At 33.0% G+C, this 19,620-nt stretch overlaps 2 protein-coding genes across 3 annotated transcripts; both read left to right on the top strand.

Moving 5' to 3' along the window:
* On the top strand, positions 1-7,827 carry LOC114389312 (casein kinase 1-like protein HD16). Of its 2 annotated transcripts, none has more exons than XM_028349951.1 (17): positions 1-133; positions 1,154-1,629; positions 2,038-2,163; positions 2,265-2,338; positions 2,456-2,525; positions 2,606-2,661; positions 2,768-2,839; positions 2,952-3,046; positions 3,164-3,230; positions 3,309-3,438; positions 3,562-3,780; positions 3,878-4,008; positions 5,344-5,518; positions 5,633-5,723; positions 6,322-6,479; positions 6,569-6,757; positions 7,380-7,827. In XM_028349951.1, exons 2-17 carry the CDS (start codon positions 1,213-1,215, stop codon positions 7,437-7,439), a joined length of 2,130 nt encoding a protein of 709 aa, XP_028205752.1. In that variant the 5' UTR covers positions 1-133; positions 1,154-1,212; the 3' UTR covers positions 7,440-7,827. The 2 variants fall into 2 exon arrangements, with proteins under 2 accessions (XP_028205752.1, XP_028205751.1); XM_028349950.1 differs by having other exon boundaries at positions 20-404.
* Positions 7,828-14,305: 6,478 nt separating this feature from the next.
* LOC114389633 (putative H/ACA ribonucleoprotein complex subunit 1-like protein 1) lies at positions 14,306-16,461 on the top strand. Its single transcript, XM_028350346.1, has 4 exons — positions 14,306-14,462; positions 14,717-14,865; positions 14,986-15,101; positions 16,084-16,461. Exons 1-4 carry the CDS (start codon positions 14,306-14,308, stop codon positions 16,247-16,249), a joined length of 588 nt encoding a protein of 195 aa, XP_028206147.1. The 3' UTR covers positions 16,250-16,461.
* The last annotated feature ends 3,159 nt before the right edge of the window (positions 16,462-19,620 follow it).

The raw sequence follows: 19,620 nt of genomic DNA, 5'->3' as shown, positions 1-19,620 counted from the left end.
CCCACCCCCCACACGTACACAACAACCAACAACAATAAACTCACACCATTACCGCATTCTCTCTTTCATTTCAAAAAAGAAAAAAAAGAAAGAAAGAAAAAAAGAGGAACAGAGAGCGATAACCAAAGGAAGGGTAATAACCCACCCCATATCTCTTTTCTCTTCTTCTTCGGAACCCTAAATTTCTCTCTTTCCGATGACGACCATGATGCTTTCGCCTTAGTTTCGTTTCTTTGCTCTCTCTCTCTCCCTCTCTCTCTCTCTCTCTCACTGTTTCCAACGTCTTTTTCCTCTTTCCACCACTACGCATTCTCCGCGCTTTCCACTCACGATCTTCACTTCGATCGCGATTCACCTCCCTGATCCCTTTCTATTTTCCGCAGCTTGCCGGATCGATCTGTGAGGTTGTTTATTTTTCCTTCTTTTTTTTTTTGTGTTTGGATTATCTGTGTTTTTTTCATTCTAAAACTTTGTGGATTTTTTTTTGTGTGAATCGGTTTGAGATGAGTGTGTGAGATGGTGGCTGCTGGAATTTTTTCAACGAAAATGTTGAATTTTGAATATTTGTGGTTTTCGGATGATCGGATTGAAGATTGGTTGGTTTTGTTCGTTGAGTGTTCAATCTGGTTTTGATTTTTTTTTTTTTTGGTTTTTGTGGTGGTGGTGTTTCGGATGAAGCAATCGGTGGAGTTTGTTGGAATTTGTGTAATCTGTTTTAGTTATTATGGAGGATTAGGATAGGAACTTGGTAGTTTTTGTTTTCGATTTTTTTTGTGTGTATGTATTATTGGTTTTCTGCAAAATAGTTTAAGCTATTGACCGACAATGAGGATGATTTTAGAAGTGTGCGGTAAATTTGGAATGCAGAAAATGACGGTTTTCTATCTATGCTTTAAAGGACATTCTTTTTGGTTGTGGAGTATATTTTGCTGAAAGTAGAATCTTTTTTTTTCATGGTATCTACTGCTTTTTCAGTACGCTACTTTCTTTATGTTGTTATCTGAGGGCTAACTGAGGTTGGCTCCTTAGATATTTTTCTCGTGTTTAGATATTTTATTTCAGTTCAAGGTTTATGTTCTTGTTGCTGAAAAGGCTTATTGGTGAATGCTTTGAGCTCATTTTTGTGTTGACTTTGGTTTTTTTGTCATTACAGAGGAATTTTGCCATTATTTGGGGGTGACTGAAGTGGGCTATGATTTGAATGGAGAGAGGATGCCAGAGTTGAGAAGTGGAGCTAGAAGGTCGAAACGGCTTGGAGATCTTCAGCCTGGTCCACTGCCTGTTGATCAAGGAGAGAATTGGCAACAACCTGCTGCTCCGAATCGAACTAGGAGGAGAGTTGGAGGTGGTAGAGGAAGAGGTGGTAATGCCACAGCTGTAGGCAAAGGGCCATCACCAGCTGTACCCACAAGGCGAACTGCAGCTGGTAGAGGCCGCGGAGCAAGATTGATTGATCTGGACCCTGAACCTTGCGAAGTCTTGCCAGAACCTGTTGCTTTAGGGGCTCCGGAACCAGTTTACAATAACGTAGAGGTAGTGGCCAATAATAATATTGTGATGGAGGGTGGAAGTGGAGATAAGGTGGCGGGAGCTGAAGAAGAACCAAGCACAACTCCTGTCCCTGAGAGGGTATGCCCAAATTGCACATGACTTCTCTTGGATTGCATTATTGCCTTTCCCAAACATAACTGCAATTTCAATAATTATGATTGCTATCTTCGTTAATTTTCAATAAGTAACGATAATTATGACTGCTATCTTCTTTAATTTTCAAAAAGTATGCTGGGGTTGGGTATAATAGTTATACTATTTATTGCACTTATTGTCTTTTTTGTTTCTGTTAATGTGTTGGGTTTGGCTGTTCAGGAAATTTGAGTTTGTGATGGAGAATGTTTTAATTCATAATTTTAGAATAACGTTTATTATGTTCCACACTTATTCCAGACTGCATTGTAGTTGTTGTTTTTAGTTAATATAGATAGATTTGGCAGTACCTTACTTACCTTATCTGTGGTGTATATTTTCTCATTGATGCAGGTACAAGTAGGTAACTCTCCTATATATAAGATAGAGAGGAAATTGGGTAAGGGTGGTTTTGGTCAAGTTTATGTTGGCCGGAGGTTAAGTGGTGGCTCTGATCGAACAGGTCCTGATGCGGTTGAGGTATTATTAAGGATTCCAGTTTCTCATTAAGGTTGAATGAAGTATTAATGAACCTATACTGTATGATACATTGTTTTTTCTTATTTTAACTTTGTTTACAGGTTGCACTTAAGTTTGAGCACAGAAACAGCAAAGGTTGCAACTATGGGCCTCCTTATGAGTGGCAAGTATACAGGTAGGTAATCTGTTCTTTGTATTTAAACAACATTATCAAGAATACATGTTTTTTTTAATCTTCAGATGTTCTAATATTATTATCTAATTCTCACATTTGTAATTTGACATTGATAAGCACTCTGAATGGCTGTTATGGCATTCCCTGGGTTCATTACAAGGGTCGGCAAGGAGATTTCTACATTTTGGTGAGATATGGTTTGAACTTTACCATATCAGCATATGTTGATTTGCTCTTTGTTGTCTAAAGGAAAACAATATATTTCAGGTCATGGACATGCTTGGGCCCAGTCTTTGGGATGTATGGAATTCTGTTGGTCAACAGTAAGATTTGTACCCTCCCTTTTGTTAGTATAGGTTCACTTTTAATAGCTGCAATTTATTTAAACTCTTCCTATATAAGCCCCATTAACATTTTAGTTCTGGACAGAATGTCACCAAATATGGTTGCGTGCATTGCAGTAGAGGCAATATCAATTCTTGAGAAGCTCCACTTGAAAGGGTAAACCCTTGTGATAGTTTTTTCAATCCTGTCAACCTTTAACATTACCATTTATTTTGGCATGGTTGTGACTGACTAATTTTTATTAATGAAACTCGTATCATTGAATTAGGTTTGTGCATGGAGATGTGAAACCTGAAAACTTTTTGCTTGGTCAACCTGGATCAGCTGAAGATAAGAAGTTATATCTTATTGATCTTGGTCTGGGTATGTTGTCCATTCAAACCAGTTGTTGTTTATGTTGCGTTTAACTTTCTGCCTCACCACTTGGTACATGATATTTTCATGACTTATTAATGTCCATATGGCATGCATTGTCTTCAGCTTCTAGATGGAAGGATGCATCATCTGGTCTACATGTTGATTATGATCAGAGACCTGATATATTCAGGTTTGTATATTTTATGACTTGTTTGTCATGGCTATATTTTGCTTTTACATATTGATGATAATATGCCTTTTTGTGCAGGGGAACAATAAGGTATGCTAGTGTACATGCACATTTAGGTAGGACTGGAAGTCGAAGGGATGACCTTGAGTCACTGGCATACACACTAGTATTTCTCATAAAAGGGAGATTACCTTGGCAGGGTTATCAGGTATTTTTGTAGCATCTTGTTTTATATTGATTCCTTTTTTTTTTAACAGGTTTTATAGTGATTCTTGCTTCTTAGAAATTTTTTTTTATGACAATTTCTCCCTTCTTTTGGCCATATCTACAGGGTGACAATAAAAGTTTTCTTGTTTGTAAGAAGAAAATGGCCACTTCCCCGGAGTTGATGTGCTGCTTTGTTCCTGCTCCATTTAAGCAGTTTCTTGAAGCTGTTACTAATATGAGATTTGATGAGGAGCCCAATTATGCCAAGCTTATATCACTTTTTGAAAGCTTGATTGAACCATGCACTCCGTTGAGACCTATTAGAATAGATGGAGCTTTAAAGGTTGCTATGGTGTTTTTATTTTAGGATGTTAAGGTGTTATCTATTTTGTTTGATTACATTGTGTATAATAAGAATGCTAAATCTTTTTTACAAACAGGTTGGCCAAAAGCGAGGAAGGATGCTTATAAATCTGGAAGAAGATGAGCAACCTAAGAAGAAAGTGCGATTGGGGAGTCCTGCTACTCAGTGGATATCAGTGTATAATGCTCGCCGTCCCATGAAGCAGAGGTAATTAATACATCATTCTCTGTCTAGCTTGTTCTTAATAATGTTGCAGATTATTTGTTAAATCATAAACTTTTCTTGCTTTGATGCAAAAGCAGTTGAATGTTGTTGCTTGATTGAGGTGTTCTTTCTTTTTGCATGAAAAATGTGTTATAGCTCAGGAACTTTTAGCATTCCTGACTAGTGGGTTCGGGCTTTTCCCTGATTAGACTCACCTGTGAAGCCATAGGAAGTCAGCCATATAACAATGCACGTTGCAGCCTCAAATTCCTTCATCATGAAATTAGTCATCCTGCTTTACCTGACAATAGAAGGAAATGATATTGTTGCTTAGTTGGCCAATGTCATTAATTCAAAATAAAAAGCAAATATAGGAGTAAAAAGAGCATGCTGAGATGTCCGTGATAACTCATAGGTCTAACCTGACTTTTTTTTTTTTGGAAAGTTCAATAATCTAGTATTTAAGAACAAGTTGGAAGGAAATTTTGCAAATTAATGCTTCAAAATTTTTCTCCCTGAATTTTCATGATCATAAAATATGATTCTGTTACTAACCCCCATTATAATTTAAATGTTTAGAAACCTTTAATTCTTTAAATGAATTTACTTATTTTCAAACTACCTGATTTTGGGTTTGTGGATTTTTTTCCATCTGTATATATTGCTTTTATACTTATTGCACGACAATGCTCATTAAATACTAGTTTTAAAGAAAGCAGTAATGCTTTGTGATTACTAGTACGTGTTGTCGAAGTTGTCTTAAAAGGAGTACATGTATACAAAAGTGATTGCCTACTAGTATTTTTAGCCTGTGCATTGCACAAAATAAATGTTATTTTATACTACCAAAATTTATAATTTATAATAAATAAATAAATAACTTTAATATAATTAAAATTTGTAATAAATAAATATTTTTGAACATATAAATTATATTTTTAATTTATGATAAATAATTTATATTGTGATATATTGTTATTATCAATTATTGATAATTTCTTTTAAAAAATATTCAAATTAAAGTTAGAACTAAACATTCTGAAAATGATAGATTGATATTAAAAGCATAAGATCATATCTCAAATGCATATTAGTTGCATATTTGAAATTGATTTTTGATATTTTGTTATAGCTTGTTAAACAGTTCAATTGATATTAAAAACATGAGAATGGAGGGTGATGTTCACACTTCATGTGAGGAGTATTAAAATGAGAGCAATAGTGGAGCAATGATAGACTTAGACCTTTATATATAAGGGGATTGTATGCATTGGCTTATTCATTTAGAAACAAGTGTTTATTTTGCTTGGTCTTAAATAACAATTTCTCTGGTTGCAGATATCACTATAATGTTGCAGACACTAGGCTACGGCAGCATGTAGACAAGGGTATTGAGGATGGGTTGTATATAAGCTGTGTGGCCTCTGCAGCAAATCTGTGGGCTCTAATCATGGATGCAGGAACAGGTTTTTCTTCACAAGTTTATGAGTTATCCCCGGCCTTCCTGCACAAGGTGGGTTTTTTCTTCCTTGATTTATATAATTCATCTTTTGTTAAATAAATACGTATGAGTTAAATTAAATAATTGATGTCTTGGTGCTGGGCTGCTGGCATTTTGATCTCTCAGGACTGGATTATGGAGCAGTGGGAGAAAAATTACTATATCAGTTCAATAGCTGGCGCAGTTAATGGAAGTTCCTTGGTTGTCATGTCCAAAGGTATATAATATCTATAATTTTATGACCTACTCCTCCTTCACATACTATTGATTAATTTATTTTTGAAATGCCTTTGCAAAATCTCCTTGCTATTTTACTTGTCAATTGTCATTGCCACCATCACCTTCGGCACCCGTGTCTGATTTATAAAAATTTTATGTCCCTTTTTAGAATCTTTTATGCATAGGTGGTTTGAACTTTGAATAGATAATTTTTTTGTTCTCGTGGTGGTTGTCATGCCATTGGTTTTGTGCCTGAGAAAGTACAACTTGTAAGAGTACATCATTTACTGCAATTTGTTATTTTTAATGTCATTTTAAATTAAACTTGGCATTATGGATTATAGATGAAAAATTGATATTCTCCTTGTTCAATCTTTTTCATCCTTTATGCAATTCAATTGCTACCTAATGATAATGAAATTTTGTTGCGAACAATAGTTATAGCTGATAAAGCAAACTTTTTAAATTATTTTCCAGAGAGTTGCTTTTGTCCTATTATTTTAGCTCGTTTAACTTCTGTGATGAAAGGAACATCAACTGTTCTTCAGAATTTATGACTTTATATTTATCTCATGTTTGAATCCTTTACTTTATAGGAACTCCTTACACGCAGCAGTCCTACAAAGTGAGTGAATCATTTCCTTTCAAATGGATAAACAAGAAGTGGAAAGAAGGATTCCATGTTACCTCAATGACTACTGCTGGCAGTCGCTGGGGTGTTGTTATGTCCAGGAATGCTGGGTATTCTGATCAGGTATCTATATCTTTTCACCTTTGATTTTTGGTTATGTATGAATTTTTAAAATCCACATTGTTGAATTTGTTTTTGTTTGATGATGCAAGGTTGTGGAGCTTGACTTTTTGTATCCCAGTGAAGGAATCCATCGTCGATGGGAGAATGGTTACCGGATTACTTCTATGGCTGCTACTAGTGATCAGGCAGCCTTCATACTGAGCATACCAAAACGCAAATTACTTGATGAAACTCAGGAGACACTGCGTACATCTGCTTTCCCTAGCACCCATGTTAAGGTATTTCCATGTCTTTTGTCCTGTTAATCTACTATTGTTATGTTGGGAAGTATGCAGTTTTATCATGCATGTTGGTGTTTGCAAACCCATATTTTGGTTGGTTATTTGTTAAATTAATTAGTCAATCTTAATTGAGAATATTGTGAGGACTGATGGCATCTGGTTAAAAATTAGATTGAAACTTGAAAACGAATAAAAATATCTTAAATTACTATGATGTAAATCCTTTTTTTTTATGGCAAAAAGGGAAATAAAATCTTTGATAGTTTTCTATAGTATGCTACTGCTGATATTTGTTATCCTCTCGAAGTATTTAATATCTCTGATATATTTTGGTTCCTTTTCCATATTTTTTTTATTAATTTAATTGGAGAATCTTAGTTGATGATCTGATGAGTACTGATAGCTTCTTGTTTAGAATAATCTGTGTCATACCTTGAGAAGGATTTGTTAAAATAATACCAAAATTTCTGTAATTTGCAAATCGTGTCTGTTTTCATGGCTAGAAGTAAAGGAAAAGATAAAAATAAAATCCTGATTTTTCTGAGGTGTGCTACTGCTGTTGATGCTCTCCAGAGTTTTCCCTCCCTAGGTATTAATATATTCTTTGATGCCTTTGCAGGAAAAATGGGCCAAGAATCTCTACATTGCCTCTATATGTTATGGGCGAACTGTTTGCTAGCTTCTGTAGTGAACATTTGCTGTATCATGAAAAATGAAGCAAAATTATAGTGATGAGAATATTTCATGATTATTAAAGTTGAATGGGTAGGTTTGCTTTTGACCCCAGATCCCGTCAAAAAAATCCCCCCCTCATAAAAATTTCGTTATAATTGTATAAAGAAATCAAAAGGTAAAGGAGGAAAGGCAGAGTGAGTTATGCTGGTGGAAGCGATGATGATCTATTGAAGAGTATTAACGTCACAGCGTTGGCTATTTTGGCCATGTTTTCATGGTTGTGCTTTAAACAATTTGAGAATTTTGTATGTAATGGTATAAATTTTTACCTACATCAAACTTAAACAATGAATTCTAAGATATAATGATTTCTAGATTTGCAAGAGCAATTATCTGCGATCCTGGACCTTAGTGGTGTGGTCGGTACGCACTCTAAACGACATAATAATCAATGGGGGGTCATATAGTGCTCCAAAGGGCATTTTCTTCTTGAGTAGTCAGCGTGTGCTGTCGTCTGTGATTGTGTTTAAAACTGTTTATTATTGAATGTCCTTTTCCAACAGCTACCCTCTTCATTTCTTTTGACCGTGCTAGAGTAATGGACTATGGTGTGTGGAGAGGGTTAGGTGGAACCTACCTACGTTTGAAGTATAGTTTTATGACTACATTTAGTAACATAATGATAGGGTCCTTAATTATCCAATCTTGAAGGTGAATGTCGTCAGTTTAGCAGTTTTGTTGGAGTATTTGGTCTAGTATAAGCTACTTTGGAAGTTTTTCTCTACTAAATCATTTCCTTGTACGAAGATAGCTGGACCAATACTGAAATTGCAGTACAGCAGATAGACATAAAGAGAAAGTATGAGATCCCCAAGGGTTTCCTCACTCCCTTGGGATCCCTCCTCACTCACGCTGCAAGAGCAGACCTATTAGAATCTCAGTTCTCAGGATAACAACTTAACAGTAGTGAATTAATAGGTATATATAGATAGTTCTGTCATAATGACAAATGCCGCAACTAGACTATCTACATGAGGTTGCAGTTGGAGATCTGCATCTCTTACAATACTCTAATACCCCCTCAAACTCAAGGCGGGTGAGTGCTTGTTAAGGGCTCAAACACGTTGAGTTTGCCTCTTAAGTATAAAAACCTGGTTGGAGAGAGAAGTTTAGTTAGGGGCATATGTCCACTAATCAAGAGTAGAAATGTGCTAAACCACCAAGTGCTTTGCTAAAACCTTTTCTCAAACAAAAAACCATCAATTTCCATATTCTTGTTCTTGCATGGAGAATCGGGTTGTGAGCAAGAGCAACAACACCTTGGTTGTCGTAGAGTTCTATTGGAGTGGTGAAAGGAACACCCAATTTAGTCAACAGGGATTTATGCAATGACTTGGGCGAGGCTACTATATTTTGCCTATGTGTTGGACCTAGCCACAACTTGTTGTTTGAGGGATCACCAGGGAATTATGTTTGGACCAAAAAATATAGCAGCAGCCAAGGTGGACTTTCGGTCATCAATATTTGAGGCCCAATCAACATCACAAAGGCCTCTTATAGTGAAGGGTTGATCAGGAACACTGGTTTCAAATGCAAACCATGATGAGCGGATCCCTTTAGATACCTTAAAATCCTCATGATTGCTACCCCTTTAGACTCCAAGGGATTTGCCATGAATTGGCAATTTTTGTTGACAACAAAACTGATCTTAGGTCGAGCTATAGTGGTGTACTACATGGAATTAGAAAACATATCTGAACCCGACTTAGTTAATTTGGAGCTTGATGTCATGGGTAAAGAAATTGATTGAGCCTTGATCGTCTTTGTTTTATGAAGTAAATCCTGTATGTATTTGCTTTGAGCAAGAAGCATAGAATTATCTGGTAGAGTCTTAACCTCAATGCCCAAAAGTAGTCTAATTTCCCAAGTTGCTTGAGAGAGAAGGTGGTGACCAAAAGAGGTCAAAAAAGAATTGCTAACTACAATCATTGTTGGATCTTAGTGAGCTTTGACACCATGTTAGAATCTCAGAGTTCTCAGGATAACAAATAGAGGGAATTGAAAAATGATAAGAGGTTTTTTCATTAACCACTTACCAATAGTGAACAAATAGGTATATATAGACAGTTCTATCTTAATGACAATTGTCACAACTAAGTTGGAGAACTGCATCTCTTACAATAAGACCTATTTGACAAAAGGGTGTAAAATACCCAAGTTTAATACTACACAACTTAAGGAGATGCAAGATATGGTGGTGTATTGGTGTTAGAGACTACTGAATAACTTCGATGGATATAAATGAAACTTACAACATGGTCACACTTGAGCTTAAATGCTATAAAAAGGCATCAAAGCAAGAAGTGTATAGGGGTCAACGAAATGATAGAAGAAATTAAAATGATTGAAAAGAATAATACTTGGAAGCTTGTAGATTTCTCACAAGGAAAAGGAGTAAAATAGGTGTATTAAACAAAGCTCACCCTAATAGCTGAAGGCTACTCACAACAACCTGGAGTTGACTATAATGAAACATTTACCCTAGTTGCTCGCCTAGGCACAATCAAAACATTAATAATTCTCGTAGAACAAAAATGGTGGAGCATCTACCAATGTAAAAAACAAGACAATACATCAAATATATCCTATATAGTGTAAGAAAAAGGAATGAATTGTTGGTACTCAATCACATAATGAGTTTGTGCCTATTGAGCAAAGACTTTTGTTACATTATATAAGAAATGTATCAACTATTAAAGGAACAATCATAAAGTTCATGGTTAATATTGGTATAAAAGTTACAAAGATCTTAAGTTATTTAAAAGAGTAAGTTGGTTGATTCAGTAAACTTGGTCTGAGTGTGAAAGATATGCAAAATTATGTCTACTTTAATGGTTGAAATTGAGGTAACTTAGTCATTAGTGAATCTCATGAAGAGTAAATTTATACAAGATTCGATGTTCTCCTATAGTGTGTAGTTAAACCAAGAATCATGCTTGACTAATGTCTTTTGGAGAGAAGGAAATCTAAAGTTGATTATGATTTGCTTTGGGGATGTAGTGGTTTTTTACTCCACTTACCATACTAATAAATACAAAGTGACTTGTGCCCTTTTATTAGTGTAAATCATCATTGGCAAAATAGATGGTTGTTACTTTTGAATTTCAGTCGAGCTTATATATTGAGACATTGTTCCACACATTAAACTCCAATCTCAAGTATCGCTGATAAAAAAAAAACTCCAATCTCAAGCAAATTCCACGTTACTTCTTGAGCTTCTCTGTCTTGAGTTTCCAGAACAAGATTATAGAAACATTACGGTAAAGAAGCTAACAATTGTTCATTAAATTATTGTTATAGGTAGAGTATTCTTCCAAGGCCCCATTCATGTGCTCATAAATCTTGGACCTTGCATTTTTTTACCATCTTTTCAAGAAGTATTGGTCGGGTATTCTCTAAATGTGTATGAATGAGGAAATTTAAAATTCTGAAAAATTTTAAATTTCAAGAATTTTAAATACTTCAATTGAAATTCTTTTATTTTTAAAATTTTATGTTTGGATAAAAAAAATTAAATTCGAGAATTTTTAACATTTTAAGGATTTCAGGAACTTTCAAGTAGAAGAGATGATAAAATTAGTAAGGAAATACGCGAACATTTTAGAAGATCTTTTTGTAAGAAGAAAATCTCAATTTCCCACGTTTTAGAAGGAATTGAATTTTCACATTTTTAATTGTTTAAAATTTTGTTTTAAAATTCTAAAAATTTAAATTCTTGAAAAAAAACATCCAAACAATGAATTTTAGATTACAGAAATTCAAATTCTCTAATAAATTATTTTCTTCAATTAAAATTCTCTATCTAAACACATTCTTAATGTTGTAAATTCACAAAACTATAAAGAATGCCTATATAATCAAACTTAAAGGCACGTGGTTGGTAATTGGTATAAGTTATAAGCTTAATATTTGTTATGCATAACTTTACCAAGAAAAGTGTCTTTGAGCTCATTAATTTCAAATGACTAACATTTATTAGGCTTCGTATTTTCCTAACACATATAAAATTATTATAATTTTTTCCTATAAAAGTGACAAATGAGGGGAAATTAGTGCCAAACCATTATTTAGAAAGGATAATCATATTGTTATAAAACAACAACAATTAATAATTCGAGAAGAAAGACAAATTATAGAAATGTGAAAAAATGGATGTATAACACATTAAGAAGATAAAGAAAAGTAAAATAAGCAAAGGAATAATGGGTTGTCATCATATACATAAATGCTTTGATGAGGAGGTAACAATGGTTGTGTTGATGTGGAGAGGCAACAAAGAGATTTTTTTCCCCCAAATGGTCAATACTTGTTTCGTTTTGGGGTGGTTAGCATATAATGTTGTTTAGAAACACTGGTGAGGGAACAAAATTGATGATGGCTTACCACAACTCTGTTCCTAATGTTTCTAGCATTTAATTGTAGGATGTTTTGCTTTGGAGGACAAGTAGTCAATCTGGTTATCTAAGTAATATTTAGAAACTTGTCCTTTTTTATTGAATCAATCATTTTCTTTTATTTTAATTTAATATTATTCTATTATTTATTACTATTGTTATTTGAATAAGGTATCCAATTTTTATTAGATGTGTCCAACACCTAAGATTTAAGGTAGTGTCTATAGAAGTGTTACTCTTGTTTTCCAATACACATTTTAAGCGGTGCTCTGTTTAAGTTTTGTTACTTTTCTTAAACATATTTTAATGAGTAAATCAAATTTAAATCTTAAGTTTTAAAACAATTTAAAATCCAGTCTAAGCAGCCAATTTCTATCATAGTTTGTGCTGAAAGCAATGACGTAATTCTCACGTTGAAGAATTTGCTCTACAAATAAAAAATTAATTTTTATTCCAAATAATATCCAATACACCAAGCTTGTTTTTTCTCCGTTGTGAGTGGATTAATGACATTATTTTTTATCTATTACACATATATATTATTTTTTATCTATTACACATATATTTTATAGAAGGCAAATCTTTTTATTGCTTCAACTCATACTCTCCAAAATGTAGATTCAAATCTAATAGCTCCGAATAAATAAATATATGCATTAAAATATGAAGACTTTTTATTCCACAATGATGTAAATACTTTTTCATTATTTCATATACTAGGGATTTCATTTGAAAAAAAAAAGCTCTATATTAATGAATTTGAGTCCCCAACAATGGTTCACATGAACAAGATCTTGTAGCATTTATGAACGAGGCCCATATTTTGTCATTGATAAGAGATTTTTTTTTACCAAAATATAAATTGAATTGCAGTTTGAAGAAGGGGAGAGTTCTCAATTTGTGATAGATAGAAGAGAAATTTTTCAATCACATATTTGTCCTACTAAAATATAATTTCCTTGGACGTTTCTATTTGAGTGTATTGAAAGCCCAACGAATTGGACTTCCCCTATTGGACCGGGTTATTTACTTCACAGAAAATAAGCTTTTTCGGAACAAGAAAATAATACATATAATAAAGAATGAACTTCAAGACATTGTTCGAGTCAAAGATAATTACTATGACCAATAAAAAACTTTCCTACTATTTAATGTAATTGCAAATTTAAGATTCAAATTTATTATCACAGATTAAATTAAATAACTTCACGTGACTTGATTTGTGCATTCCATGGTCTTTTTTTATCGTTTTTTTTATTATCTATTAATTATTTATAGTTTAATTTTATTTTACTTCACAAAATTTGAGAGAGAGCCCCTTATTTTAAATGGGCCTCGGGTCCTATTGTATGTGGGAAATTGCTTCCTACACCCTATTCTATGCTTCTTGCACCCAATAGGAACCCTGAATGGATTATATTACCCTTCACAGCAACCTGCTGCCCCTATGTCCCAACCCACCTCTTTTTCAAAACCACCATCACCACCACATCTTCCTACTCACCTAAATCTTCATGACATCAAAACCCTTTACCAAGTAGTAGCGATCGTGGGAAAGAGGGGTAAGGCATTATTGTCGAAGACGAATTTTTAGAAAGGCATATTGCGCGTTGCAAGGACGCAATGATTGTGAGAGAGGAAGGCAACAACATCAAGGGGTGCCATTGAGGAATTTCATGGAGGTGTTATGGAATAACGAGAGCAAACCCACCCTTCCCTCTGCTTTGACCAAACTCATGTTTTGCTCCACCATTGCCAGCAAATGAAAGGTCCTCCCAAGCCTCAATCTCCCATTGTGCTTCTTAGGTTTGCCCTGAGCTTCAGAATCCCCATTTTCAAGAAGCAAAACCAAGCCCCTCCATAAAATATTGAGCACTTTAATAATGAAACCATGGTATTCATAATGAAACCAAACTCCTTCCTCCATAATAGAAAAAAAACATATGCATACAATCATTTTAGGATTATGAAATCTAAAATATACAAAAAAATAATAATTGACTTCCAGATTGCCCATTCCAAAATTATGCATACATAATTCTAGAACAAGTAATCCAAAATATATATAGGTTTTTGGATTACATATTCCAAATTTATGCATGATTTTGTGTATTCAGAATTCTCCAAATCTGGAACTATAACTATATCCAAAAAAAAATAAAAATTGAAACTCCCATTAAGGTGATGTTGGGATATTTATAAACAAGGAGGTGCAGTTAGAAATAAAGCATGCAGGAAGTAATTTTCTTCAATGTGTGCCATTTGGTCCCAAAATGCCCAGTAACGGCCCAAAAACGAAAGCATTCGTTTCCCTTCAAAACCCTATTTCCCATTGCGTTGCTTCAAAACCCTAAACCTAAACCCCCAAGCGCTGCATTGGTCATCCATTGTTGGAACATTCTCTGATTACCAAACAATGAGACCCCCGAGAGGCGGTGGACGCGGCGGCGGATTCAGAGGTGGCCGCGACGGTGGTGGTCGCGGCAGAGGTGGTTTTGGTCGCGGCGGAGGTGGTTTTGGTCGCGGCGGCGGCGGCGGATATCGTGACGAAGGACCACCCTCCGAAGTCGTAGGTTGTTTCTTCTTCCATTTTGAAACTTCAGAAGCGTTTCAATTTCTATGTTCTCTGTTGGGTATTTCATCAACCGTGTTTGAAGATTGAAAAAAAAATGTGCTTTGTGGTGTTTGCTGCTAATGACATGATTTCGTTTCTGGGTTTTGATAATTTGCAAGGAAATAACATAACTTTATCTAGCTTAGTTAAAAAAAGATTTTTATTTTTATTTTTGTGTTGTTTATCTTTTTAATTCATTTGGTGTATATGCAGAGGTGTCATCTTTTATGCATGCATGCGAGGGAGATGCAGTGACAAAGCTTACAAATGAGAAAGTTCCCTTTTTCAATGCTCCTATTTATCTGAAAAACATGACTCAGATTGGGAAAGTTGATGAAATATTTGGCCCCATCAATGAAGCTGTGGGTTTCTCTCATTTTTTGTTTGTTTGTTTTAACATGTTGGTTGCTTCTGTTATTTTTTTTGGTCTGTTATGGAACTGAGTTTTGATGTTATCTGGTGCTTCGTTGGTGAACATGCAGTACTTCTCAATTAAGATGATGGAAGGGATTGTTGCTACTTCTTATTCATCCGGCGACAAGTTTTATATTGATCCAAGGAAACTGTTGCCTCTTGCAAGATTTCTTCCACAACCCAAGTATGGTCTCTTTGCATCTCATTGCTATAAATTAACTTGTCTATAAATTATGTAATTAGTTTGCTCACTAAAAAGTAGTAGATTAAGATTTCTTCCTTATTTCTTTTTATGTTTCTGATTGCCCTTCCATTTTTTTGTTTGATTTTCATGTCCATCCTTGTTTTTGGTGAATATGAAAGATTTTTGTTTGATGGTTACTACATTGGTATCTTACATGTCCAATCATGTTTACTAAGCTTGCCACATTCATAAACTGTTTCGTATGCTGTTATAGTTGTCTGTGTTTGCTGTGCATGCTTTAACAACTTTCTTCTATGTGTACTTGTGTTTGCAGTTATGCAAACATCTGTTTTATGTTGTTGTAAGCATGTTATGCTTCTATAATACATAGAGCAACGGTTGTTTGTGCAGCTATAATGTTGAAAGTGAATATGATAGCCTTCCTGTAGTCTCTTGTGATATATATTTTGCTTAAAGGATTCTCTTTTGAATTCTAGATCCTAGTTTCTATCAAAGTGATTTATTAAACAAAATGTTACTGCTTTTGACAATGGTTTTTAGTTGGTTGTTCTTTATATCCTAAAAAAGAAGGGAAAAAGAACAAAAAACTCCTTTTAGGCTTTTTTAATTATGGTAAGCAAGGAAATATTAGCTGACAAATAATCAAAGCTGAAATTCCGTTCCTGATCTTTTCTATGTACACATTAGATATTAGATATGCGACTATTTTTAGAGCTGGCACTCCCCCTAAATATCTTGAATTTTGTTTTATGGAATTTCCCTTATTTTTGTATCAATTATGTGTAATATGCCATTGAATATTTTCGTGCAATTTGTTTATATCAAAATAAAATGCTTTAGAAATAAAAACATTGTTGATAGATGTTTAAGCATCTTTGCCAACAAATTGTTGATTTTTGGTGGCTTTGAATGGTATTAAAATGGTTGGTAAGTTAACATTATTTGTTGATTCTTGATGCAGGGGACAATCAGCTGGTAGAGGTGGTGGTGGAGGTGGTCGTGGTGGATTTAGAGGTGGCCGTGGAGGTGGTGGTTTTCGTGGAAGGGGGGCTCCAAGGGGTGGGAGAGGTGGTCCTCCCAGGGGTGGTGGACGAGGTGGTGGTTTCAGGGGAAGGGGGAGATCATAGAACAATTTTATGTAATGTTTTTCACATTGCTGCAGTTTTTCTCCTTTGGAGATAACATAGATGTTGAATTGACTTTTTATTTCTTATGCATCGAGTTCATGTTGGTTGATTATGTTGTTATCATTATGGGGAAGTCGATTGATTTGTGTAGTCTCTATAGAAATTGTGCTTGATTCTATCAATTAAAATCGAAATGGAAAGTGGAAACTGGATACAGTGTGCGTGTAATCTCTACTTAAGAGTTAAGAGGGGGAAAACCAATATCTTCAAAAATAATCCCTTAAAAGGACCTTGTGCGTCAAAGCAGTGTGAGTGTGTGACACGAGTAAAAGCATGAGGTAATGGTTGGTTTTATTTTTTGAAAGTAATTTTACTTGTGAAGGATTAATCACTTAATGGGATTCTATAATGACAAGCAGTGTTAAGCAATTCAAGTAGCATTATTTTGCCATTGGAGAATAACTTTTTGGAGTATGAAGAAATCATGGTTGCTATATAGAATTATCGGTGTTTTCTACAATGGGATATACTTATTTTAGAATATTTATCAATAAAATGTTATTTAATTACAAATTAAAACTAATTTATTTTTACAATGGCCTCTTCAATCATCTTTTATTTTGGTTCATTTCCCCTTTTTTAGGTATGATAAATTTTTCTTAATTTCTTATCACTTTCAATTTATTATTATCTATTTTTAACTTGAGTTTTAATATTTTTTTTTTAAATTACCCATAATTAAAAAATAGTCTTATATCAATATAATTTTTACTCAAATATAATTTTGATTCTTATAATTTTGTGTTTTTTTCATTTTCATTCCTATATTTTTTTTAATCCTTATAAAATATGTTTATTTTATTTTTAAAATACTTTTTTACTGTTCAAATTATTTATAATACTTTAAGAAAAAAAATATTATTTTCTTGCAAGGACTAAAATAATTTTTTTATAGGATGAAAATAAAAAAATGTTAGATTACAGTAGCTAAACATTATATTTAAGCCTATATAATTTTTAAAGGCTAAAATATGCTCTTAGTTTTTTATTATATTCAGTTTAGTGTTCTTTGTTTTAAAAGATTTAATTTAATCCATTAGGTTTATAAAGTGAGTGAAAATGATTATTTTAAAATAATTATTATTCATTTTGGAAGGTTATAAATATCATAAAATAAAATGGACAAACTAAATAACTCCTAAATTTATCTTCTTTTTTTTTTTAATTATATCTCTTAGGCATGAATTGGTTGAGTGGAGGAGAAGAGAATGAAATAAAATTGAGAAAATATTTAAATTTAAGTTATAGAGATGTATTTGATTAAAATGTTAAAAGAATATTTTGACACAATTTTTTTTTATAGATTTTAAAAGACTTATAAGAATGTAATGACTTTTAAGATTTTTTTAAAAGACTTTTATGATTAGGATTTTATAGTTCAGATTTTAATAGATTTCTAAAATATAAATTCATAAAATTTGAAAGAACATTGTGAATTTTTAAAATGTTAAAGGACCCCTTGAATTAAAAAAACATTCAAAATTATTGATAAAAATTCATGAATTTTGTTCACCTAACACTTTAAATAAAATTTATCTTATACAAAGAAACTTAGATATGTTACATATCAATTTTTCCTATTATATTTACAAACACAATAATTTTTTATTTTTTTTTATCATCAATCATATTAATTGTATAGAAATATATATCACAATGTTTACAAGTAACATGCATACTTGTAGGCATTCCCAATATATTCATAATTTATATGTATAACCATGTTCTCAAGATGTCCAAAATTTAAAGAATAAGGAAGATTTCTCATATCACATGTTCTAAGACATGTTGACTATCAGTTGAAAGAGTAAAAGAAATTATAAATGTCTACCACTTTCAATAAAGAGATAAAGAATTATGTGTGACGAGAGAAGAAAAGCATGTCAATTGGAAAAAAAAGAAAAGAAAAAACAAGTCTTATGAAATCTCAAGGGTTTTAATGAAATTGTTTAATGTGTATTTTCTATTAAAAAGTTTCATGATGAAATCCATTAAAATCATCTTAAGAAGAAATCCATCAAAATTTGTATACTTTTAAATACTAGAAGACTTCTTTTTAAATTGTAAAAAATCTTAATTGAATACCAACAAATTTTATTAATTTTCTTAAAAAATCCTAATAGTCTTAATTGAATACCAGATGATTTATTTCTATTATTTAAAAAACTTCTTTATTATTAATGGTGTCATGTTGAAAACTATGGCCAAAGTGACTAAAACATAGTATGGATTTGGAGTTTTATTAATGGTGTCATGTTGAAAATTGAATGAAGATGGAATTAATGGTCTTTTCGGGGGTAAATTGCTTTAAATTTTAAAATGACTCGGTTGGAGTGGTCCTTGTCATTAAGACTTATGTGCAGATTGGCTAAAGAAATTTGTTGGAGGGCCACACAACAGTCTCATATTCTAAGTCTGCATAAATATATTTAAATGTACATGATGATGGTGTGATGATAAGGTGTCTCAGTTCATGTCTTAAATATATGAATGAAATCAGATTATGTGTGGGGCTAGTTTTTTTCATTATTAATAACTATTAATAGTAGTCAGTACTCATGCATTTCAAATTCTTGTTTGTTAAGAGGTTTAAACCACCTGATCTGATACAATGATTTGAATGTCTAGTTTTCTTGATAAATAGTTAGTGAACCCTTATGCAGTTCAATAGTAAGTACTGTCTGCTTTGGATTTTTTTTCAAGCAATAACAGTTTCACTCTGATCCAAGGAGTAACATGATTTACCTTTGGTGAGCTTTGATTAATGGAAAATGGAATTGAGTTTTGTAACTAAAAATGCAGTAGATTGACTAAGTTTGTCTGTTGTAAACTATCATTTTTATTTTCTTACTTCCATAATATAAAAGTATGTTATTTAACACATAAAAACAATTATTTCTGCAGAACAGTTGCTTTGGATCATCTGGGATTGGATCACTTGCTTTCGACATATTTTCATGTCTTCTCAAGATATTTCTGTAGAACAAAAATATATTTACTTGTGCTGTGATATGATGTTCTGTAAACTTGTTTGATTTGTTAATCTGAATTCTCTGTTGCTTTATTTTCTAAATTGGTTTATTCTCTGTTAATCCGATTTCTCTGCTTGTTGTTTTATGCAGAACAGGCTCTAAGTTAATTTGAATTCTCTGATTAATGCTACCAAGGTCTTAATTACTTTTCTGAATTTTCTGATTTGTGAAGGATTCACTTCTCTGATGTGTAATCTGAATTTTCTGTGCAAAACTTGAATGTCTTATTTACTTGTCTGTTTTCATCTTGGATGCAGGAATTTAACTGGACTGCAAAAT

The sequence above is a fragment of the Glycine soja genome, chromosome 16 (genome assembly GCF_004193775.1).
Source record: "Glycine soja cultivar W05 chromosome 16, ASM419377v2, whole genome shotgun sequence".
Lineage (NCBI taxonomy): Eukaryota > Viridiplantae > Streptophyta > Magnoliopsida > Fabales > Fabaceae > Glycine > Glycine soja.
The sequence above is the reverse complement of the archived record's forward strand: the minus strand, read 5'-3'. Positions and strand labels throughout refer to the sequence as shown.